The 26,352-nt window shown below is 42.8% G+C and overlaps 1 protein-coding gene and 1 non-coding gene across 6 annotated transcripts in view; one reads left to right on the top strand and one right to left on the bottom strand.

Annotated features, from left to right (window-relative positions):
- The window catches only part of SLC22A23 (solute carrier family 22 member 23), a 174,471-nt gene that overhangs the window by 48,892 nt on the left and 99,227 nt on the right, over positions 1-26,352 (bottom strand). For 2 of the 5 annotated variants that reach the window (XM_039869435.1, XM_039869436.1), the window contains exon 4: positions 788-956. The exons of 2 other annotated variants lie outside the window; for them this stretch is intronic. In XM_039869435.1, the coding sequence (XP_039725369.1) occupies positions 788-956 (169 nt within the window). Of the gene's footprint in view, positions 1-787; positions 957-26,352 lie in introns of those variants that run through there. One more of the 5 variants, XM_039869438.1, reaches the window with a different exon arrangement.
- Positions 17,966-18,084, top strand: LOC120607771 (5S ribosomal RNA). Its single transcript, XR_005654232.1, has one exon. It is a non-coding gene; the product is annotated as a 5S ribosomal RNA (ribosomal RNA).

Genomic DNA, 26,352 nt, shown 5'->3' with positions numbered 1-26,352 from the left:
GACCACCTAGAAGACTAGGGAGCTAGGTGTAAAACAAAAATAAGGGATTGTGGGAGTTGACAAACTGTGAGGTCAACCAAGGATTGCCTCATTTAAAAAAATCTAGTTCCCAGGTCATACCCTCAGACCAGTGTGTGCTTTAGCTGTTTTTTCTCCCTTAAAGTTAGTAAGCCAAAAACTAAGTTACACACAGCCCTAAAAGTCATATTGAATTTGTTTAGAGCAGGGGTGGACAAACTTTCTGTACAGAATCAGGTAGTAAATATTTTCAGCTTTGGAGGCCACATAGCCTCTGCCAGTATAGTGGGCCCGGGGACTGGAGTTTGCCCATCCCTAGTCTAAAGGAGATAAAAGGACTTTTCTAAGTCGTTCCTGGAATGTCTCCCTATTTCCCCCTCCCAGAACAAGGATCCTCCTTTTGCAAATCCATTCATGAAAATCACATCAAAATAACTCAGCAAGCATGTTTCAAACCAGACTGTTGGAGCATAGAGCTGATGAAGGGCACTGGAGGCTCATTCTGTTCTTCTGTACACTTTGTGTATGTTTGAACATTTTCCAAGAAAAGACATATAATAAATGAAATTAAAAAAAAAAAGAAAGAAAGAGGAACATTCCCTCACAGAACACAAGCTGAAACTAGCAGGAAGTTTGAGGATAGTGGAGCCCAAGTCATATGCTTCATCTGTCTCGTCCCCAAGGTGGTGGTGGTGGAGGGGGCGTGCACAGCCTTTGGAAAGCGCTGGCAGATGCATCAGGTGGCAGAGCCTTCGGGGAGGATACTCACGACCAATAGAGCAGCATGAGCAGGAAGGGGCAGATGATGAGGGCCTGCAAGACCTGCCAGTCCCGGCACAGGGCGGCCAGCCCGGGCATGAGGAACTGCCCTGCTATGGCCACGAAGCTCGCCACCATCGTGATCATGAACCGTTTTCCGGGGGGGCACAGCTCTATTCCTGGAACACAGAAGGGACAAGAGAGACATGAGCGTCCTGCCCTATGGCCTGGTAGAGCCACGGGTACACCAGGGCCAGTGCACTTCTCAATCAACCAAGAAGTGTAAAATTGCTTTAATTTGCCCTACGTGGTATTGTCAATGTTGAGATCCTCGTTTGTTGTTGTTGTTGTTTAACAGCTGTATGAGCTGTGGCCTGGACTGGGAAAGGAGTGAGATCATCGCTAAAGGTCATACAGCAAATCAGTGGCAAAAAAAATGTTATAATTCAGAGTTGCCTAGCCCAGAAACTAAGAAACACTGCTTTGTATGGGGATAGAGTGTTTGTATCACACATCGTTCTCACTTCCTCCGCTCTCTAGACATCACTGAGCTGCTTGTAGAGTAGATTCCTTCTCATGCCCATCGGCTGCCATTCATTCCATCTATGATGCCATACTAGGGGACCTTCTCGACCTCTGCACAGGGAACCGAGAACACCCATCTGTTCACTCCCAACCACCTGCACCACCCTTTCTTCCAATCCAGACTCTAGTACTCCTTGGAACTGAGCTCCAGGCAACCTACTTACAAGGTGAGACCAAGACAGAAGGAGTCGCAATGCACCTTTATCTGTGTGAATGAGACAAAACCCAAACAATAAAGCAGACTTGGATCATGCTGTAATAATCTCATCGGAAGCTTCCCTCCATACTGGAATTCTCCCGCTCACTGTGACATGGGCATGTTGTACATTCCTTTCTCAGTCTCTATTAGGTAGACAGCTCCTCCCGCAGGGTTGTATTTGATTTATCTTCATAGCTCCAAAACAAAACTAGTGTCTGCCTTCTATTGAATGTCTACTGAATGGAAGAATACCACAGTCCCTCGCATTTGCAAGAATCTATGCTCTCAATTTGATCTTGGGTAAAAAAGATGGTCACAAAACCTTAAACTAGCATCCAAGTGACAACTAGTACAGATCTACTACATGAATTCCTATAATAAAGGTCCTCGATATTAGAAAAGAAAGCTGGCTTTTATATATTTTTCCCCTACAGAGCATGTAAATTTGTTTGCTATTCTTCTTCTACAATACGCAGTATTCCCTAAAGCTTGCTTGCTTTTTTATTTTTTTATTTTTTTATTTCTTTTAAGGAAGGCTCTCAGGAGAGAATACTTTTCATGCCTTTGTACCTGGAGAGTTAGTTTGTAGATCAGTTACTACAGCTCATCTGCTGATTGTCTAGAGACCAGAGTGGAGGTTGGAGGTTAAATAGCTTCCCACCAGAAGGGGAGCAGATGAGAGGGGAGAACAGACAAACTATACTTAGTCACAAGGATAGAATCAGCCCTAACAAGGAGAGGGCACCATCTACACCAGCTTATCTGTAGGAAAAAAAATAATAAAGTCATCAGAATTTCTATTCCTGCTCTGCCACAAACAGATCATCGCCCTAGCTATTGATGAGCAAGAGAGAAGCCTGGCCTCACTGAATATAGCTTATAAAAAATGTTTTCCATTAAATCAAGAAAACATGGTTAAACAGCCCTCTCCTAGCCGCTGACCGTGATGTTGTTCCTTTCAATGCATAGGCCAGGTTCACTTAAAAGATTACTTCCTAGCAGGGCTCAGGTATTCACCCCAGGTCTGGCATTTCTGCTTTTAAAAATAATACAGAGAACAGGGTCTTTTTAAAAAAGACTACTGGTTGCAGGTTCTAGTTTTCACTTACTAAGCACAAGCAGTAGGTTGGCTGCTATGGAAACTAGAAATCGGCATTAGGCAGGGTAAGCTTAGTGTCTGCGGCTCGGCACAGGCTAGTATCAGATGAGAAAATTAAGCACTTGGCCACCCAGGTAACTTAAACAAAGTCAGAGAGATAATGTCAAAGTAGCATCGTGGCTTCATGTCAAAGGCTTTGCTGCTACAACAGGCACTGCACATGGCTTGCAGTTCCTCTCTTTGCTACTATTCTCTTTAATTTTGTGATACGATAAGTACAAAAATATCTGCAGCTGCAATTCTTTCACCACAGACCCCCTCTGGGACGTCTAACCCCACACACTAATCTCCATTACATGCTATCACACAAGGATCACGAGACAACTTTCTAAATCGAGTTCTAGGTTTGTGGATGACAAAGGAAAATCGTCCCTTGTGGGCAAATGATTCCAGTCTGACTTCTCACTCTCTCCTTGCTGCAAACGAGATGTGACCGGTACATATATTAGCATCACTGACGATATGACAATGATTCCATTGTCATAGTTTATTTTCTGTGGACTTCTCTCATTCCTCTCCCTTAAGTGGTCTGAGAGATTCTCTAACTCCTTGCTACTTGGACCTGAAGCATCAGCATCACCTGGGAGCTTGTTAGATACAGAGCTCAGGCCCCACCCAGACCTACAGAATCAGCACCTGCATTTTAACAAGGTCCCCAGATGACCCACTGAGAAGCACCGGCTAACTATATATCCCCCAAACCAAAAGAATCACCCGAAGCGGGAGCAATGTTTTTGTCTCCCAGACACTCATCTATGAGAAGTGAATAAATAAAATCATTTCCTGACTTCTCCATTCTTCTGTTTTAGCTAGGAATCCTAGCAGAGATTTTACTTATTTCGTCAGGTACAAAAATGAAGAGCAATCCAGCAGCTATATGGTATTTCAACATTCCTGCCAGGGCAATGGAAAAACACAGCAATTTGATATAAGGACACAGGTATGACACTTGCAGATAATGACCTTTTGCCTTGACTCACTAGAAATTCTTTTCAAACTGCCTGAAATCAACTATGTTCTGGAGGTGGCTATAAAGATGTTAAAAAAAAGCAATTATCAAAGAACCGCAGGCACTTTAAGCTTGCCATTAATCACATGTTCCTTTTGGATGATGAGAAATCAGTTTTTCTGAAGTGGATGAGAGGAAGAAATACGTCAGAGTATTAAAACCTTAAGTCCTGGCATCTAGTAGGAGGGGATGGGAACTTCAGGTGGATCATTTCTGCCTAAGAAGGGCCTGCTCCCAGCTCTGCAAACGGCAGCTGGTACAATGCTTCACACACTTCAGAGATGCTTACAGCCACCTGGCCAGGGCCACTGGCCTTGATCCTGAAGACAGGAAAGCCTGCCACCAGCAGAGAATGGTGTCCCTAACCACCCGCTCAAGACCTGGGTTGCATAGAATAGGTCACCCACAGGCAGGCATCCATAGCTCTGAACTGCCAGCTGGTCAGCGGCACTTGTGGAAGGCCCGGGCTATATGCCATGTCACAACACTTCCTAGAGCCACTTTCTTTGCCAATGGGGCCAACCCCAAGTCATCTTAGATTTTTACTTATGGGCTGCACCTCTTCATTAGGTAAAACAATTAATGGTCACAAAAAACTATCATCTTAGGTGATGTATCATAGATTCAAGAATAAAAATACTTCAAGTGTCTAGTGTACAAAGCTTTCACTGCTGTGGTTGAGAGCCTGGAGGCTAGAGCCAGACAGTCTGGGTTCAAATACTGTTCCTAGCACTTATAAGCTTGTGACCTTGGTTCAATCATCTAGGAGTTCTGTGCCTCAGTTTAGTCATCTGTAAAATGGGCTGTCGTGTTCCTGAACATAGTAAATGGTATATGTGAGATTTTATAAGTAATAATATTATGCATCATTACCATATATAATAATGTAATGATTGCCAAGTCACTCTTTGGTTTCACTTGACTGACCTCTTTATTATCCATCTGATCTGCTGAATTTCAGGGTAGGGCGAGGTTTGTTCTAAAAAGACTGAAAAAGAAATAGCCTATAATAACTGTACTTTCTTATTTTATTTCATGGACATTCTCTTAAACCTAGAAACAATTCATTAATTAAAAAACAGAACTAAGTGAATCCAAGAAAACCGCAACAAAAATTCCCACTGTTAAAATTACCTTTTCCTTCACCTTAATGGAGAAGACTTAAAAGCTCTCCTTACAAGCTTGATATTTTGTTGATAAGCAGAGAAATTACTTAGGTTGTGAGAATCAAATAGCATGTAATTAAGACTTAATTGAGGCAAAAAAAAAGAGACTACAACCACAACCGTCTGAGCACATGTGGTTCAGGAGTAGCCCCAGGGGTCTCTCTGCAAGTTCTGTTGGAAATGTGGTGTTGAGACTGGAGATCTTTTATGGGGCTGTAACTCTAGGAAGATCTGCTTTTCAGAAAATTTCAGATTCTTACAAATTTCTAGGAGGAAAGGAAAGTGCTGCCCAGATCAGTCACTTCAGGTGATGGAGGAGGAAGACCAGAGGGAAGCGAGGCATGGAAACCTGGGTGGGGGTCATCAGTTGGCCCAATTGTCATTCCTCAAAAGAAGGGTATGGGGGTCAGTGTGCTGTGTCAGTGTTGCTAGGCTACAGTCTCCAGGCATTTGATCAATAGTAACCTAGGCGTTGCTGTCAAGGTATTTTATAGATATATTTGAAGTCTATAGTCAGTTAATTTTAAGTAAGGTAGATTATCCCAGATAATCTCGGTGGGCCTGACCCAATCAGTTGCAAGGCCTTACGAATGAAACTGAGGCTTTCTTGAGGAAGATGAACACATTCTGCCTGTGGATGGCAGCTTTATCCTGTGCCTGAGTTCCAGGCTGCCCTTCCTGCCAGCCTGGCCCATGAATTTCAGATTTGGCTAATGTGCCTCCACAATTATGTAAGCCAATTCCTCGCAGAAAATCTCTTTCTATGTATCTCTTCCTGGTTCTGTTTCTTGTATCCACGCCAGGTCACACAGGACCCCCATGCAGTCCTGTCTCAGAAGCTGCCTGCCCTGCTGGCAGCTGTACCTTCCCACAGTGTTGCCTGTAGGGACTGAGACCTCCTGACCCTGCTTCTCTTCCCAGGCCAGGCTGGACCCGGTTCCTGACTTACGGGGCACTGCCAAGCTCAAGGGGGCATCTAAGTCAAATCCATGAAAGCGGTAGGCAACATTCTATTCTCTTTGTTAAGTACGTAGATGGCCCGCAGACGGGTTCTCCAGATTAGACAACAAAACAGCACTGAGAACAGGCAAGAACATGCAGCACGGGCATCCTCCTGCTGAGGGGAGCCAGGCAGAAAGAAGAAAGCTGAAGAGTCAGGGGCAAGACGTAAGATTAAACTTCAGAGTTTGGAAAGAACTTTGAAACTTCTGCAATGGGAAGAAAACACCATGATGGCTTTTATCTTTGTTTTTGGGAGCAGAAAGGTTAGTGCTCTGTCCCACCAATGACCTCCCCACCAGGAATTTGAGGGCCAATCTGAAAAGGGAAGAAACATCTCTCAAAGGTCCCATCCAGCTTAGAAATTCCACGATCCCATACAAGAGTCCCTAAGAGGCCTTAAATATGCATGTGGACCAAATTTCAAATACTCTTCCACTTAAGGTGATGGCATCAAAGCAGAACTAGCTGAAATCAGCTACATGGTCTGAAGGATTTTGAGGGTGCGGAGCCCCGAAGGTAGGTCCATGAGGTCCTATTACCCGAATTCAGCTCCAATGTCTGTCACCTTCAATGTTTTGAGGTATTTTGCCTGCCAGGAGCTCTAGAGTATGCACTGGCATATATAAATTACGTGGGCTGGTGACAGGGTACGAAGTCAGGTGACTATCACAGAGAAAAACAGTCCTTCTAGAAAATACCTCTGAACATGTCCAGCAAGAACCGCAACATACAAAACTCTCTCCTTTGGCTGAGACCAAAGACTCTGTCTTCTCAATTATGCATTCTTTGTTACCCATGCTCAGCCTGATGAGTTTTAAAAGCCTATAGATTTGCTGGTATTCAGTGCCAAATAATTATTTTAGAAACTCCTTGCTTACACAACTTCATTTTTTAAAAAAAGATCCCGTTCATGTAAAGCTGAGCGTGGCGTGGATATGTGCCCTCTCAGCACTAGCAGGCTCAGCTGACTTGCAGTTCAGGCCCCCTTGGGTGAGGGCGGCAGCGCTGGACGGGAGCTGTGCTGGGTGTCGAGACACTCACACTGAAGTTTCCAGGCAAGAGACGAAGCTCTGTGCTGGTGTGAGCTGGGAGAACTCATGCCTCCTTCAGTGTCTGAGGTGTCTGCCTACCAGGAATAGCAGTTGGAGAATAAGGTTTTAACATTCTAGTACCACCTCTCCGCTCTGCACCAACACACTTAACTATTCACTGAATTTGGGAATTATAATTATTTAATTAAAACAGTTTTTTAGAAAAGACATGTCTCAACCTTCTGTAATACATAGGTGAATAAAACACAATCCTTATTCTTTCTTAAATGTTTTTTTTAAAACTGTGTGTATGTTTGTTGAAGTCTATGTTTTCTTGGGATCTCTATGTGTTCCTATCTTCTCTAAAATGAGCCTTCAGGATTTTTCTGGGTCAACTGGCTACTAATGGAGGAATATATGAATTTGGCTGAAAATATTTACACCAGAGAAGAAGGAATGTGCCCTGCAGGGGAGAGGCTGAGGTCCAGACTGTGAGTGGAAAGCCAGGGTTAAACTCCTTCTCTGCCTCTTCCAGGCTGCATAAAGTCACTCAACCTCTCCGTGCTCCTGTTTCCTGGTCTATTAAATAGATAATCATCGTACCCACCACACGCTGGTGCATATCTAACCGCTGTGGAAGGCTTCTTATTTGCTGTTGTCCTTGCAGACCTCAGGCTACCTCAGCGAGGCTCTGAGTGGGCTTATGTCGCTAAAAGACTAACTCCAGTGAATTCAGTCCTTCCATGTGGGACCTAAACTATCCTGTGTTTCAGGCAAATCTTGGTCAGAACTGACAGAATGATAGGTGTACAAGCTTCATATGATAGGATTCTTATTTTTCAATAGCCTCTGTTATTCAGGGAAAGCTGACAAGGTTACTTGGAAAAAAGAAAAGTGTCTCTTCTGGGTAAGGGTCTTTGCCCCACCAGAGGTTGTGAGGGCATGGGTCGGGGACCAGGCACCAACTCTCCCTCTCTTCCTGCCACCTACTTCCCCTGTAGTGCTTCATTCTGGCCACAAAGCCCATGCACAGACCCTCTCCCTGCTCACAGAGTCACAGATCAGATGCCCAGAGAACAGAGAGGTTTGAACGGAGTAGAAACAAGCCTCTAAGCTGACAAAAGCACACACTTCTAATAAGTTCAGCGAGGATTCAAAACACTTTTACCGTACACGCCACTTTATGAGAAAAGCCAGCCCTTGCAGTTTTCCTGGCTATACTGCCCCGGGTCACTCCAGCTAGACCGAAGACACCTATCCACATAGGATGAGTTGGCACAGCTCACTGGAGGAGGGAGGCAAGACAGGCTCTGGAGAGGACAGCGTCTCCCCAAACTGTAATCAAGCACCACAATTAAACACTATTCCTGGAGCACCCTGGTGAATGAGAAATCCATCAAAATACAGGGTACTGCTGAATGGCTAGTGCAAGCCCACATGAAGACCTACTGGGCCACTGCCACCAAGCTGCACAGCCCTGTGGCAAGTAAACACACCATTCACAGAGGCCACTTTTCCAAACTCTATGTTCTTTCAAAGTAAGCCTACCCTCCCTCTCCTCTCCCAGTCCTCCTCTATTATTAATTAAATAGCATAGAAGCACATTGCAGCCCCTGGAGAAAAACTGCCCTGCTGATTGGAAGGAGACCCTGCTTTTTCCATGGCAGGAGAAACATTTCTCTTACCTCATCTGGGAGACCCCGGCTCTGGCAATGCTGCTCTCTCACTTGGGCACTGGCTTTCAGCCTGGCTCCAGCTCAGGCTTAAGGCTGCTGATGCCCACATGGAGGCCACTAGAGGCCCCTCCAAGCAGCCCTTGAGCCATGTGAGTTAAACCCAGCAAGGGGATGAACTCCAGAGAGCTTCGGCTGGCTAAGAGGTCTGTCTCCCGACACCTGTGAGACTCTCTCCTGTTTATTGCACTTTCCATCCTTTCTACCACTCACCAAACCGGGCCTGAAAGTGGATGTGCTGCTCAATAATTACTGCCTGGCCAAGGACACAGGGTCCTAGGACTCTGGAAAAACAGACATCTGGACATGTGATTGTGGAATGCCTTAACATAGCAAGAAGGCCTGAAATTGCCAGACTGTAAAAGGTTGCTATTATCACAATAGCTCCAAATCTTCCCTTTCCCTTGTGAAACTGCCTTTTCCTCTTGATTTAGGACCTATCAACCTAAAGGAATGGTCAGAAAAGTCTGAATTGCTGTTTTCTCCATTTAGAGAAAGAGAAAATAAAAAATACGAAAATTCAAATATTTCTTACAAATCACATAGTGTCTTCCAGATAGATAGTAAAGTCTTTCTAAGCCTTTTTAGTGAAGAATAAACATTTACTGAACAAAGATGTATTCAGTGTCTGCCACGGGCATTTTGCTAACTGCCATATTCTGTGAAGGGTGATGAGAGATGCCCTATGAAAGGGTCTAGCTGGCTGGGTCCAGGTACAGAGAGAACAATGAAATACTGGACAACTGACAATGGGGCAGAATATATTTGTTGTCCTTTAAATAAGTATGGCGAGAAGTCTTCCATTAGGCTAGTACATTTGCCTCTAAAAGAATGGTTCATAGGGCAGTAATTCATCCATTTTCTAAAGGTATTCAGATATGGTTCAAAGTGGAAACATCACAGATACTTGTTACATGAATAAATTTGGTAAGGACAAAGACAAGGGCATTTTACTGCTCAAATGCAGAAGTACCAAATTAATTACCTGTTGAGTACGTATTATGTCTCCAGTGCTGGGCTAAGTAACAACTCCCACTAGCTGTGAGCCAAACACTTCAGGAGGCATTTTTCATTTAATCTGCACAACAACTCTATTATGTAGGCATTGTTTTTAATGCTCATTTTACATAAGAGGATTCTGAAGCTCAGAGTGATTAAGTGACTTGTCCAAGATCACACAGCTAAGGAAGGAACAAGATAGGAACTGAAGCCAGGTCTCTGCTGTGCATCCCCACTCCTCTGCTGTAGGCAGGAGCTGTCTTCAAACAGAGTCCCTGGTGGGTACAGCCTCTTTCCTGTGCCCCACCAGAATCTAAGCTCCGTGGAGGTGAAGGCTTCCTCGGCTTTGCTCAGCCTCTTCCTCAGGGCCTAGGACAGTGTCTGGTACATAGCAGGGGCTCAGATATCTGTCAAGCACATAACTGCATAATGGATTCTGTCTAGTTTAGTTGCTTTACCTGTGTTCCTCTTAGATTTCTACAATGAAACCAATTAGAGTCATGGTAGCCGAGATCAGTTAGTAAATCTGCAGAAGCCAGTCTTACATGGGAGCTTATCGTGGTCCACATATTCGTATGCTGATAAAAATTTAGGGAAATACCGAGAGAGAAAAAAAATGGCATAGATAATAGAGGTTCTGTTCATCCTCCTGGTAACCAAATCAAAGTTGTGATGGAAACAAGGAGCAGCAGCAAGGAAAAATCGCCTGGGATCTAGATGAACAAGCCATACAACTACAGAGAAGTACAAGAAAGCACCCTGCAACAGCAGAAGGTAGGGCAGGGCGAGGATGCGGTGCTGCTTGGTCCTGAGCAGCTGAGTAAGACGAAGGCTGCGGCAGAGGCAGATGCCTCTTAAAGGGGCCGCGTCAGGGAGCAGATTTTCACGGTGATGGACCTGCTTGCTCTGAGCACCAGTGCCAATTTGGCTGCGCGCAGGGGGCACCAGGGACTTACAGGGAGACATTGTCGGAGTGAGGGCCGAGGGGAGACTCACTCTGTACAGAAGTGCCAGAGGTATCCATTGTTCCTCTTTTGAGCCCTCCCTCCTACCAGTGTGCCGGACACAGCGCTGCCATAGCTGTGATGTCATCAAACTGGATAACAAAGGTTGCTCCACCCAGAGGATTCACTGAAACTCCACCTACCCCAACTTGGGACCCACCCAAGCCACATCCAGGTATATCCTCAGCGAGTCAGGTGCTCCTTGCTGAGACTCACACTGGTGGAGGCAGCTGGCCTTGGTTTCTGGTGTGGCCTTTTGAGGCAACTGTAAGCACAGCACCTGTGGATTGCTTGCTGAATCTTAACAAGTGGCCCCAGAGGGCTAGAGGCTTGGGCTAAGTTTGGCCTGCAGCTGAACCCCTCTCAGGACTGTGCCACTGGACACTTACTTTACAAATCCACACTAATAAGACCAGGAGACTTATGAGCTTTGCTTAGTACATAGAAACTGACATGGAAAGGCAGCCACAATGGGAAGATAAAGAAGCAGAAACCATATGACAGAACAGAATAGAGATCCTGACATAATGGAGTCAAGTAATCTAACAGATGCAGAGTTCAAAACACTAGTTATAAAGATGCTCAATGAATTTTTGGGAAGTGTAGAGAACTCCAACAAAGAGATAGAAATGGAAATGGAAATGGAAATTATAAAAGAGAGCCAGTCTGAAATGGAGAACACATTATCTGAGATGAGAAGTATATTAAATAGAATAAACAAAAGAATAAACAAAGTGAACAAAGAAGAAGATCACATGCCCTATCTAGAGGACAAGAAAGCCAATCAGGACACTCAAGAATGGCAAGAAAAAAGATGCCAAGACTATAAAAATAATTTAAGGAGGATACGGGACACTAGTAAGGCTCCAAATATTCATCTGATTGGCGCAATGGAAGAAAATCAAGATGTTGAACAACTATTTGAAGAACTGATGATGGAAAACTTTCCTAACCTGGTGAAGGAAATGTACATAAAACCCCAGGAAGCTCAGAGAATTCCAAAAATCAGGAATCCAAAGAGGTCCACACCAAGACACATCATAATTAAAATGCCAAAGGTTAAATACAAAGAAGGAATATTAAAAGCAGCAAGACAAAAACAAATAATTACACATAAGGGAACACCCATACGACTGGCAACTGATTTCTCAAAAGAAACTATGCAGGACAGAAAGGCTTGGCAAAAAATATTAGACAGAATGAAGACCCAGGATATACAACCAAGAATAATTTATCCAGCAAAGCTATCATTTAGAGTTGAAGGACAGATAAAGAGCTTCTCAGACAAAAATAAATTAAAGGAATTTATCACCACCAGGACAGAATTACAGGAAATGTTGGAGGGACTTTTTTAAAAAGGAAAAACATGTATCAAAAATAAGAATAAAAAATGGTAACAACTACATTCTTATCAATAAGTACCTTAAATGGAAAAGAATTAAGTGTTCCAATCAAAGGATAAAGTGGCCGAAAGGATAAGAAAACAAGACCCCTACATATGAAAAGGAAGGGGATGGAAAAAGATATTGCTTTGATGAACCTAGAAGGTATTTAAGTCAGAGAGAAAGATAAACACTGTATGATTTCACTTATATGTGGAATCTAAGGAATAAAAAGAACAGACTAATCAAAAACAGATTCACAAATATAGTGGACAATTTGGTGATGGACAGAGCGGGGCGGTTGGGAGGCTGGGAGAATGGGGTGAAAGGTTACAGAAGTACAAATTAGTAGCTGATGGATGGTCATGGGGATAGGGAGCATGGCATAGGGAATGCAGTTAGCCTGAATACACTGGCTAGGTGGAGGGTCAGGGACGGGAGGGAGCAATTGGGGGGATCATTTTACTAACTATATAGATGGCTAACCAATTTACTGTATACTTGAAACTAATTAAGATTTAAAAAATAAAAAAAAAAGGGCAAGAAAAATTAGTGGAAATATCGACCATAAAACCCGAAGATGACCCAATATGAGCCCTAAAATTCAGATCTTATGTTTTTTCTTTCAACTAATATTATAATTACTCAAAATGAGGAATTGGGACTTAAATACTAATGTTTCTGCTTAGCAATCTCTTCTGTTTAAAAAGAGTGACTGACGTTCATTCGTACACACTTAAGAATTTAATACCACTTTTAGTCTCCTAGTATTTAATAAGAGAAGAAAAATCTAAGGAGAAGAATGGCTTCAAACATCAGAACAACCTCAAGTCCACTGAAATCCTTACATTTCAAGTCTGCTGAGCATTTTCAAGCTCAGTGAAAGAGCAGAGATGGAAAGTGGGTGGTTTTAGGGTCAAGAACACACCTTAGTAATGACCATCCAGGTTTTCCAGCCACCAGTTCCAAAGTAACAATTCTCAATCCTCATTTTTTTGTGGTATTATCCATTCTATGGATCAAAATCACACTTATTGACTGATCATGTCTGCATAATTAGATTATGCATCCAAGCAGATGAAAGCCTCGTAGGCCTTCAGATGTGAAACCTCAGAGGAGTGTGGCCAAATAGAATAGTCCTAAATTTCTTCCAACTCTGCCCCACAGCAGCATGTACTCAGCTTCCCAAATGTCAGAGGGCAGGGAAAATCATTCAAATTTTATTTCTCATCATCAGTGTAGTCGATACTGTCGTTATTTTCTGAGCTTGGCGAGCAATCAGGAAATTAAGGGTTGGGTTTATGATAAATAAAATACGTCTTAACACAAGTTCATAGTATGATTACAATGTAACATCTAGCAATAGTAAATGCATTTCGCTCTTTGACATAATTGTCCTAAATAGGGAAGAATTATTAGCAACATAGTCTTTCTCAACAAGGCCTTCCTTTTCTCTTTTTCTTACCTTCCCATCTTCTCTTGCATCTGCATTTAAAAAACTTATTCTTTTGAAAGTTCATATATTCACAAAGAAGAGAGAATAGTGTACTAAATTCCCATATACCATTTGCTAGGGTCAGCAATTATCAGTATTTTGCTTCTCTCGGTTCTTCTGCCTCTTTTCTCTCTTTCACTCTTCCCTGTAGTATTTTAGATCAAATTCTTAAAATCATGTCATTTCACTTCTACGTACAAATATGTCTCTTTAGAAAAGGACATTTTCTTACACAAAGACATCACATCCAACAAAATTAACAATTCTTTAATATTATTTAATATTCAGTCTATGTTCAAATTATTCAGTTACCTCAAAAAAGTCCCTTTATGGTTGTATTTTTTAAAAAATCAGGTTCAAACAAGATCCATATGTTGCATATCTCTTATGTCTCTTTCAATCTAGAAAAGCCCCTCCCCACCACTGTCTGTTATTCACGTTGCACCAACTCTGAATGATGCTAAGATGGATCAACGATTCAAGTGCTGCTGTCCCGGCCTCCCATCCTGGAGCTGTACACCAACATCTTTCCTACTGATTTTAGCGTCTCCTGGTGATTAATGCCCACGTCAATTACTTCATTAGGAGGTGCAAAATGGTGATTTGATTGTCTAATTCTATCATTCATTATGCATTTTTTTCACCTTGAATTATTTTATCAAGAAGAACTTTTATTCACTAATGAGGGCATTTCTTTACCCAGAAATATAGTTAATTTAGAAGAGGCAGCACTATGTCGTCATGATCATTCTGGGTAATGAACAATTTCACATGCTATGTCATCCTCGAACAACTCCATGGCACTTCAGAGCAGTCTTTCATGAGACTAAAAACCTCACGTGACCTCTACTCCTCCCTTATGCCACAGAGGTCATCATCTCTACTTTCCGCTTGGTCACTCCACTTCAGCCCACTGGCCTCCTTGCTGTACTTACTGCCTATTCCCTGTGCTTGGAACACCCTGCCCAGAAAGTCGTATGGCTTCCTCCTCCCTTTCTTTAGATCTCTGCCCAAGAAGTTCTGCCTGACCACACCATACAAAATAGCAATCCCTACCCCTTGTTACTTCCCCAAACTCTCCCTGATGACTTATCACATAGGAGAAAGTATCTCTGGAACAGTGGTTCTCAAATGTGATCCCAGACCAGCATCATCAGCATCACCTGGGATCATGTCCAGACCTACTGAGTCAGAAACTGGGGTTGGACTCATCCATCTGTATTAAAAAGCTCTACAGTGATGATTCCGAAGTTTAAGAACCAATGCAGTGGACTTTACAAATATTGTATCACTTAATCCTCCCAATAACCCAATGAGATAGGTACTATTTTATCATCCCATTTTAGGGATGACAAAACACCCATTTCTGGGCCCCACCCCTGGAGATTCTGATCCAGGGGGTCTGGGGCAGGGTTCCAAAATCTGCATGTGTAACAAGTTCCCAGGTGATGCTGCTGGTTGAGGGACCACTCTCAACACTGTAGAGTTTCATACATCTTAACCCTGAGATCCCATAATTAATTTTCCCTTTGTGGTATTAGCATATTAAAAAAAAAAAAAAAAAGCAAAGCATGGCTACATTACAGCTTATAACACCTGTTGGCCTACTAGCCCCAGAGTTACTAGATGCTTGCTTTCCGCATCAGACATGTGATTTTTTTTTTTTTTTCCATTGAAGAAAGTAGTTCTTCCAATGCCCAAAGGACAAGGCCAGCAGAGGCATAAAAGACCTGAAATTGCAAAGAAATTCAACTCTCAGACTATTTCAGCTGAAAGGAACACCCACCAGGACTGGTGGAGTCTAATGCCAGGCAGAGAAGAAATGTGCCAAACTGACCTGGTGTGAGAGGCGGGGCCTGTGGCAAATCACCAAGTGCTTGCCTAGTTTAAAGGCCTTTAAATTCAATTAGAAAATAAAACACTGTCTAGGTCATACAAAACATGACTTGGGTCAGGGTCTGGCCACACACAGCCAGCCTGCAGACGCTGAATCTCGCGCAACTTGCTCCTTTTATTGAAGGGGAAAGTAAGGTCACAGAGTTAGGTGGTGGCAAAAGCAAGACACGATTTCCAAGCCTGGGGCGCTCTGGGTTTTACTATGTTGCCTCTAGAGAACACAAGTCACCTAGATTACTCCTGGTTTTTATTTTTTAGTGGAGATTACGATAAAAACAAGAATCGAATTTGATGTGACATACGGCAGTTAAAATTAGCTCTCTGCTCCTCCACCAAATCAGGAAATCCCTCTGTGCTATATTCAACCAAACATCAGCCAACTAAACAAAGGGTCACAGAGCAAGCAACTGGGAATGGATTTTCAAGAAACAGGTCCACGATGAGAGGATATGCTGGCTTGGGCGAGCAATAAGTGGTTTTCCTCCCACCCCAGGAGAAATGGTGTGTCCTCAGCAGCAGCAGAGGAAGGGCCTAAGATGTTCTAAGACTCTGTGCCATCTTGCTTCTGACAGAACTTGTTCCATGACGTGTCTGCCTTTGAATTTCCTGCACATGGGGGAGTAGGTGGCATGAGGAATTTGACACTACAGAGCACTAGTTCTCAGCCAAGTCTTGCCCTGGGACCTTAGGGACAATGCCCTCTCTGTGGCAAAGCCTCTTGTCCCATATGGGAACAAAGCCTCAGAGGGCAAGAATCTGTAGTCCCATCTCGAGAAGTTCAAAGGTCACACTGCATTCACCACACCCATACACCCGGCCCTGCTGTTCGAACAGTGTAGGCTGGGCAAACAGAGGCTGAGTAACACATTTATAACCTTCAAGTAACAGAATACTCCCCTGCTTCAATCCTGTTGAAGAAGCCAAACTCTTCACAGCTCAATTAGAGTTCACTGCACAGGACAAAGCCCTACTGTGACCCCCCTTACGCACAGCTGTGTAGCCTTGAGGCAGCCACTCATCCTTCTAAAGCCTTAGTTAGGAGCCTAGTCTTTAAGATGAGAACCATGTATTTCTTCTCTCCTGGAAGCCAGGGGCGTGTCCCCCCTTGGGGGTGCTCCATCTGTCCCTCCAGCTCTAAAATGTATAAAGTTATCACCCAGAGGACTCAAATCTGAACCCTGGGGGAGCCCTACATTAAAGTACTGCTCTGCTCTATCCTAGAAGTTGCTGTTGGAGGCTACAGAAAGTGCACACACACAGATTTGCACCTCGCCCAACTCAGCAGTTGTTCCCAACAAACCGGAAATCAGAATGTCTTCCCGATCATCTGCCTCAGGTGGTTGGTTGGAGGTCGGAGACAACGCCTCTATCACGGTTCCTCTTTCTCTGTCATACCCACATTATTTCTCACCTAGACTGCTACAACAGCTTTTCTTGATTTTCCTTTTAAGTCATCTGACACTGCTGACATAGCTTTGTTGTATTTCGACATTCCTTAAAATGCCAAGTCAAGTCCAAATTCTGAGCATGCTAGTCACAGTTCTCCCTGATTTCATTCCAGCCCATTTTCCCAGTCCTACTTCCCTTCTCACTCTCTGTTCTCCTAATATAACCCAATGTTCCTGGCAAATCAGATGGATTTAGGCTTCATACTTCCTGCCATCCTCCCCCTGCCCCCTGCCACTCCCAGCCCCTCTGCCTCTTTCTATTCAAACCTGTTGCCACCTATAAAGGACCAGGTCTCCCAGCACCTTCCTCCATCAACTCCCAACTGCCAAGCAAAACCCCCTCCTTCCGGACCCCAGAACACTCTGTAGCCATATCCTAGAACTTCTGATCTCCCTTTCCCTTTGTACCTGTCACTGTCTCCCCCATAGCAGTGGGCTCCTTGAAAATAAAAACCATGCTTGCTCCTCTCTGCATCCTTCTTTAATGTCTAGTAACATATTCAGCGCCTATCAGATGCTCAAGAAATGTTGAATTAAAACTACAAAAATGAGAGAAGCACAAATTTCCACAGGAGCCAAAAAATTGGATAAATTAAGAAAGGACTGCAGCTTTAATTAAACACCTTTACACGAGGGCATGGAGGTCTGTCATGAATGGAGCATCTGAGGGCTCTCTGCATCAAACACAAAAGAAATGCAACGAGCTCCTCGAAGGTGCCCTGACCACAGAGAAGCTGGTAGGCCTGTTCATTAGAGCAACTCTCCGCTGTACCCCCACGATAGCTTCCAATGGATATTGCTGCTTCAGGGAGAGCATTTACCAAGCTGCTACCACGGTATTGGTGGGGATAGAATTTATCACTTATGAAGGGGCTTGTATGTGCTAGGTATTGTGCATGGCACCTTTTATTTTTCTTTTTTCTTTTTATTCTTGAAAAGAATCTATGCGGTATGTAACTATTATCTTTTTTTTTTTTTAATAGATGGGATGAACTTTATAGATGGGCTTGGAGAGGTTCAATAACGCACCCAGGTTCACTCATAGCTGGGTCACACATATCTTGTTTAAATTTCATCTCAGTCTGCAGCCATGCCACCCTGAACACGCCCGATCCCATCTGATCTCGGAAACTAAGCAGGGTCGGGCCTGGTTAGTACTTGGATGGGAGACCACCTAGGAAGACCAGGTGCTTTAGGCATAAAAAAAAAAAAAAAATATTATCTGCACACCCTCAATTTTTGGTAGGTGTTACTCTTATTTGAAGTCCAGGGAAGTAACTCACTGGTTCTCTGCAGAGTCTGGTGGAACGGCAACAGGAGGGAAAGGGGCAGGACCTGCGTGGGCCTTTCCTGGGCACTGGCGTGTGGAATCTACAAGGGTACAGCCAGCCAGTGAGGGAGAAAGAGAAGTGAGGCTCCAGGCTTGGCCCTGCCTCAGTGACCTGTGAATACTCCTTCTGGTACTAAGTTTCCTCATTTGTAAAAGGAATGTTGATCAAGATTACAAAGAAGATTAGGGTAGACCACTCTAAAATATGCCGGAAGGATTGTTTTGAGCTGAAGGCAACTGAGAATAGCAGGCACAAGGAAAGCTCTTTATCCTCCTCCTTTCTGCCTAAATGCAGGGCATAAATTTTCCTTTGCGAAGGTGTTCCTCCTTCCTTCTCCTGTACCAGGAAGAAGAGACTAGAAAACTTTTATCACTGGAGATAACATTTTGAGTCCACATAACACACCTCACTGAAATAGACCTTATTGTCCATATGTTCTCCCATACATTTACCTCTCCACAATTTATCACCTCTAGAACTTGAAATCCCTTTCCTGTGTCTTGTCAGTTCTCCATAAATTTTTTGCTCTTTGTTAAAACGGTATATAAGCTCTCAGGCCTAACTGCTTCTTTGGGTTTTAACTTCCCTTTCTGTGAGACCTGTGTCTATATAACAATTAAAATCAAATAAAATTTATATGCTTTTTCTCCTGCTAATCTGTCTTTGGTCAGTTTGATTTACAGGCTCCAGGTACTAAATCTAAGAGGGTGGAGGAAAATGCTTTTTCCTTTCCTACAGGTGCATCCTCAAAATGGTAACATTTCATAATGGTATGATCATTTTTGGCATAAATCAAAAAAGAACAATGTTAGAAAATAAAAAGTCTGCACAAAATTTAGTGGTAGCATTAACATGAGCTCAGTCAGACAAGATGTAGCCTTTTGGATTTCTTCTTTTGCCTGAGAATGTTGGCCCTTTCTAGTCCAGAGTCGCTATTCCACCAAGAGTAACCATGCGGACAATAAGGGGCAAGAGATATCTCAAGGTAGGGGCTCCAGAAAGAGGGTTTGGGGGTCCAGGAGGGCTCAATAGGGGAAGTGACCCCTAGACTGAAACCTGAGAGATGTGGCAGCAGTGCGTGATGAAGGAGTGGACAGGGACCACTCCAGTAGAGAGAATGGTAGGGTTAAGGGGAGAGAGTAGCCAGTCACTCCTTAGGGGACAAAATAGCTTTGTGACTAGTATTCCTACAACTAAAATCCATGTCAGCCTCCTACCAATCAAGGTTTTGCATCCTTTAAAACATCTCCCCCAATTTTGATAAAAATAAACCTAGTATGCTTTCTCCTGCCTTCCCTCTTATTCCCAATCTGGTAACCTAGCACAGGCCTCTTTTGGAGACAGATGATGATCTGTCTTCAAAGACTGAGTCAAGCTTTGCCACAAAGCTTTTCATTTCCTGTTTACAACCCAGGTGCTGCCGGGTTCCCAAGCCCTGGTTCCACTCTTCTGGGGTTAAGAGCCTCAGTTTTCCAGCTCATAACACCTGAGGAACATCTGCCCAAAGGCCAGCCTCCTTATGCAGACATACGAGATTCAAAATGACTGTATTCATGAGAATCCGCCTTCCCTCCTCTTGTTTTCCCACAGGCTCTCCCACAAAAAAAGCATTATGCAAGAGAGAAAGACTGGAGAAAGCAGTGGAAAGAGAAGCAGCTTTGAAATTGGTTGGAATTTCCATTTTCTAAGTACCAGCCATGTGGCATTGAGCAAGGTACTTAACACGCTCATGACTCTTATGAAATGATGGTAGTATTATCTGGAAGATTTGATGCAAGAGTTAAAGGATGATATGGGGCAAAATGCCTGGCATGTTTGCTCTGGTGTCCTGAAAAAACATATCAGTATAATAATTCAGGGACATATTCAACAGCCCTGTGGGCTGGCTGGGGACCTATTTGTAACATGACAGAGGCTATAACAAAATGCCCCTGTAGTTCCAGGTGACCAAAATATAAAGTTTATAACTCTTGTGAAAGTTGGGAACTTTTTGCATAGGAATGGCAACTTCCAAAGCGACCAGATTTCTAACCAGGACAAGGGCTTTTCTAAATGGTCCATTGCATAAAGGCAAAAAATAATTTTCAAAGTCCCATGTGAAAAAGGATGAGACAATTGCCATAGAGAATGTATAAAGCAACAGAGTGCAATCCTTTTGGAAAATGGATGGAAGCAGACTGGGAAAGGACAGCCCCACAATGTGCTAGAAATGAGAGAATCAAGAGATTTTTCCCAAGGTATTTGTGGTTTTGATGGAATCAGTTTGGAAGGGTCACATAGTATTTGGAAAAGCAGACATGAAGGTAATATAGGTTTAAATTAATTATATTTAGAAGAGTAGTGTTTTCCTACTACATTTCTTCTTTAGGGGTACAGCTGAATGGTCAGGAGCCCCATCTTTTTATGTTCCACATGAATGGACATATTATCACCACATACACTACGGCATCTTCTAACCATTTTATACTATTCAGAATGGCCTGCTGCGAGGTCAGAGATTCTGTGGCTCCTGAGAGTTCTTGGTTCTGAAGGAAACGTGTTCTGGACATACTTTATAAGGAGAAAAGTGTTCTCCACATGAAGGCCTTGGAGAGGCTGACCTGACTCACAGATGCCCTCAGGAGGGTCAGTGGGAAGAGCATTCCCTCGTATCAAGTCGAGAGGGAACATGTTAAATACAAAAGGTTTAAATTTTTAAAAAGTTCTGTCATTGAATTACAATTTTTTTGCTGTTCAAAAGAGGTTACTCCAAAAGCCTGCCTTTTATATGGTACAAGAAGCTGTTTCAAGGTGAAGTTTTGAGGGCACTCCTGAAGCTCATTTTTATTTAAGACAACTGTCAGACCTCACCAGAAAACATCTACCGTGGATTTGTTTTGTTCTCACCTTCCCCTCTTCCCTTCTCTCTTTGGTCCAGAACATAAAAAACAGAAAAAGTCATTCCATTACTCCACTTTGGATGTGATGATACAGTCAATGGCTAATCATTTCTTTGGTGTTAGGCGACATTCAAATGTAAATGCTGTCATACAAAACAACCCCAAACCCCCCAAAGTCTGCGGTAAATGTTCAGCCAGCACTTCTGATTCATGCTGGGCAGCATTTGACAAAGCTGACAGAAGAGAAAGAGGAAAAAAGAGCAAAACCAAATGAAAAATTCATTTATCATCTATGGTGACCAGAGCTTTCCAGCCAGCATGGGGGTGGGGCAGAGGGAGAGAAGAGGCATGCTTAGCAATAAAATACAAGAGGATAAAAATGCTAGGCCATCTTACTTTCCCCACACATGGTTTGGAAAAAAATCAAATAAAATTCAAGTGATGCACTTTATGTAAAATAAATAATGTCAATTCTTAAAAAGTTAATATTTTTAAAAAATCATATAACTTAAATCTCCATGTACTTCTCTCATTTCCTAAACAAATCCCAAAGCCCAAGGATTCATGGATAGAGGAAGCAATCTGCCCAGTAAAATTAAGAAGAAAATCCAAGTTTAGTAACTCCTAAACTAGTATTTTGTTCCTCTAGATAAATAATATGGGTTTAAATGCTAGGTGTGTCTGTGTGAAAAATTATTTTCAGTCACCATTTTGCTCCATGATGTAACCCTGAATTTCAAATCAAATCCATTTCAGCTTGATATTTTAAAGATATATGTCTCCTTAACATAATTTAACTTCAAAAAGTTATTGTTTGGCTAGCAAATTCAGATAAAGCAAAATTGAAAGGAGCATACCATTTCATTTAGGCACCCAAATAAACTTAAAATTGAAATGCATAACACAGTTCCAGAAACTATTGAAAGTGAGGCCATCCTGGGTCATCCCCCCCAAGTTTTGATCTTCCCAGATACAGAGGTCCTGGAAGCAGTGTTTCTGAAAGTGTGGCCTCCTTGACCTTCTGTGTCAGACTCCCCCGGGGCCCTCAGCCCAGACCTACAGTATCAGAGGCTTTCAGAGGGGAGGCGCAAGAAGCCAGAGTTTAACAGGAGACCCAGTTGATTCTGATGCACATTAAAGCTTGAGAATTGTGTCAGCAAAATTGCCGTAATTTTTCGTCCCCCACAAAACACCATCATAAATATAATATCTTCGCCTGTTAGTTTTGGGGAAGGTAAACTTTTTCTCTACCTTCTAAGTTCAATCATTGGGGACCTGTGACTTAAAAATGACAAAGACAGTTTAACAAGAGAAAAGACAAAGTTTATTGGGGAAGGTTTGTAAGCTACCCAGAGGGGTTTGGGGCTCAAAGTGGCTGGAAGAAGTGGCTAGAATTTGGGGCTTTTATACCATCTTAATACAGGGAGGGAGTTAAGATTTCAAAAGGTAATAAATGGTGGGAAATAACTGCAAAATAGATAAGGGAAACTAGGGGGAAGCTAAAGTTTGTGTTAGTAACGTCTGTTTATGTGAGTAACGTCTGTTTATGTGATTTATCATCTTTGGTGACAGGAGTCACACTTCCCCCCTGAAGTTAAAGGGGGATTTATATCAATTGAGTTCTTCTGGAAGGATCTGCTTAGAGGCAGTCAGGGGTGGTGCGGAGAAAGCCTCTTCCTGCATCTGCTGATTTTCAAATGCCTTCAGCTCAAAATAATCTTTCTGCCACAGTGGCACACTGTGGACCCCTTCATTAGCAAACACATTTACCTGCATCAACATCTTTATTCCTAACCACATCCTTGTCATGTAAACAAGAGTTACTCCCATTTTACAGGGTGGTCCCAAGAGGCTAGTTACCAGACAGGCCTCAGGTCACATAGTTTCTAGTATCCAAGACTTAAATTAAGAATTTGTACTTTTAAACACCAGACTATCCTTTAAGAACAAAGCAAACAACTGCCGCCAAATACATATACAAATTCCCTTCATTTAAACATACAATTGTCCTTTTAGTCATCTCTTTTCAACAGAACTAGCATAATTTATCACCATGACCATTAAGGAGACCGGCCTCTAATAAGCTAAGCTTATCAATGAGGGCTCACTCCAGTGTTTGCTGAGACCTAATTAAACACTCAGCAGCCAGCCAACTGTCTAAGGACCATAGGTTGCTCTTGAATTGTCCATCTGCTTCCAAACATAATGACATTGATTGATGACCTCAGGGACCAGGGCGTAGTTAAACCTAGTGAAGAGCTAATCATTGTCAAACATGAGTGCCTACTAGAGAGCACCTCTTACACACACAAGATGAAAGAAAAACATTTCATTTAGAAAAGGACAAGCAGCAGGTACAAGATGGGGGAAGAAGAAACTTACATTTTATAAATATTTAGGATATTATTTCCTTCAGTAAATTTTAGACTTGGTTCATTAACTCCTAAGATCTTTTAGGAGGATTTTTCCTAAGGAATGGTATACAAATTAGAATATACAGCCCTGTCTCCGATGGCACTGGAGGAATATCCTGGTTTCTGTAGCTTTTACTTCTAGAACTGTTCAATATGGTAGACGCATATGGCCCTTTAAATTAAGTTTAAATAAACTGAAAATTCAATTGTTCAGTTGCACTAGCCACATTTCAAGTGCTCTATTGGACAGCACCAATCCAGAATCTGATGTTAAAGTGTTGAAATAAAAACACTTTGCCAGCACTCTCACGAATATCTAAGTAGGAAGAAAGGGAAAACTGAACTTAATTTTTTAAATAAGAAATATTTCAAATATATTGAAAAAGTGTAAGAAATAATAGAGAACACTTGTGTGCCCAACACATGGCTTGGTCAAATATTCACATTTACCATATCCCCTCCCCCAACTCTTTTTTTCAGTGAAGAAATAAAACACAACTATATAGAAGCCCCATGGGAACCCCCTTTAATGAGCCCAATAAATGCTTTACTGAAAAGTTCAAAGTGTACTGATACAAGCCATGGCACCTGACATAGCCATGTGGAGAGGAACCGGGGCCCTGATCACGAGGTCTAAGTTTCTTGGAGAACTAAAAATAATTCTAGAATGTTCGGAGTTCTACTGAAGGTTAAGGCAAAACTAATTTGAATGCACAGAATGATGCATAAAGACTCTTTCTCTAGAGGTAGAAATGGAGAGCATGTCTTGAAAGAACCAATTTCAAACTTTAAGCACATTAAAATAAGTAATTGTTCAGCAATCACAAACACCTTCAGTATCACAGTTTGGTCTTTATAACCTCAAAAGCAAGCTTCTTGAAAGCTATTCACCTGCTGCCTCCTTAAAATGGAGTAAAGGGACTTCCAGAGCTAGAAGCAAACACGTTGGGAATGCTATTTTCTCGGCAATTCCGGGAGCTAGGGATGAGGCAACATCTCCCTAGTCTTAGTAAATTATTCAATAAATTTTAAGTATCAGGAACCCAGCAGACTCCCTCACCGAGCAAGTTCCCTTTATAAAAAGAAAATAGATATTTATTGTCTACTACTCGACAAAAGATCCATGGCTAAGTCTGTAATAAGTATGTCCCTATGTCCGACTGCTGGCTTTGTATGAATTTTTTACACGCTTCATTTAGTGTCACTTCTATTCTCAAATCTTGGCATCAGTGTTTGGGGAATTAGCACACAGAGGTGTTTCAGTGGCCACAGAGATTCAAATAATTGAGAAACAAATGCAAAGGCACGTTCGAGGTTTGTACAGTCTATCTTCATTCGCCTGAAGAAAACAGTTTCTTACAGGGAAACCACTCGTTCTTAAGTTATAAAGAAGTATAGGTAGCCTATATTTCTAAAAACACAGTGCTTTTTGCAGGATGAGACCTGGAACTTGTACTGATACAGACTCCACCTGGCATGTCCCATAAGGTCTGAGCTGCTGACTACAGAAACACATTTCTATTGTTATGCAGAAACAATTCTGCTCCAAATAGTCATGTAATAAAACTGGCCTACCTGATGCTAAACAAGTTTTGTTTTTTTGTTTTATGTTTATAGCCTGCTGTACATGCAGCTGAGCCTTTCCCTTGTTTTGGTCCTATTCTCTTAAGCGTGTAGTCTGCTGTGGCCTTCTTGGCTATTGCATGATTCCAAAGTGGCACGGTACCCATGCTTGTAGTCAGCAGTTCTATTGCTACTAAAGGTCTTCCACTTCGGCATTTTACACCTTATGGGTGGTTCAGCCTGGTCTCACTGAAACTTTTCCCCACTCCAGCTGCTCAAAGCCAGAGACGAGCTCCTCTCTGTTAGAGGGCATGGACGCCCCTCCAGTATGTGAATGGAGCTACCCTGACTTGCCAGAGCTCTCTTCCCCCTAAGCTCCAGCTCTGCACCTCTGCTTATCTCCTTGCAAGTTTCTGCCATACCTAAAACTCAATATTATTCCATGTCTGAACTCAAGTCACCATCAGCCCCCAACCCCACTCCACACAACAGTTAATCCTCCCACAGTCTTCTTTATGTCTGGTAGCGACATACACACACCTCAGTCACCACAGGTTGAGAGCCTGGGGGCCTCTTCCTCCTCCTACCTGGACTCAGCCTTTGAGTCCAGCAAGCTTTCTCCCTGCAAATCCTCTCAGATCTGACTGTCCTCCCCACTTCTACCGCTGCTGCTCCAGCTCAGGTGGAGTTCTCTCCTTCACCCTCTCCCACCTTCTGCCACACAGCTTGTGAGATCATTCCTAATAATCATGTAGTTCTTTAAAGCCATCTGTTGGCATCCATTCCTATGTTAGCTGGACTTCCAGTGCCTCCAGTTACTTTTGGAGCTGTACCTTCCCCACCACCTGCTGGGAAGTCCACATAAACTGCATTCATTCTCTTGCTGTCCCTCATATGTGCCTTCCAGTTTATTTTCTGTTGTGCCTTTGCATATCCCAATCCTCCTATTACAAATATTCTGCCTTTGCCGACACCTAGGATGAATGCTTACTTACTTCAGATGGCAAAACTGTAGAGTTTGAAATTCACCTAAACAAAAAAAACTTTGTCACTCCCCTGGGTAATAGGAGACAGGATCTCGCCGTGGCGTGAATTCCCAAAAGCCTCTGACTTCTATTTAGATCTCTCAGACCTCTGATGCTATTTCGCTTCCAGACTCCCCTTCTCAGTAATTAGCATCTGCTCTCACTTGCAGCTCATGCTGGAAATCTGGTGATTCTTTTTGACACTGTCCTCCTCCCAAGCGTGGTCACTCTCTCTCCACTGTCACATCCAAGTTG

This window comes from Pteropus medius, unplaced genomic scaffold, assembly GCF_902729225.1.
Source record: "Pteropus medius unplaced genomic scaffold, Ma_sr-lr_union100, whole genome shotgun sequence".
NCBI lineage: Eukaryota > Metazoa > Chordata > Mammalia > Chiroptera > Pteropodidae > Pteropus > Pteropus medius.
Note: the sequence above shows the minus strand (reverse complement) of the source record. Positions and strands in the feature narration are given on the sequence as shown.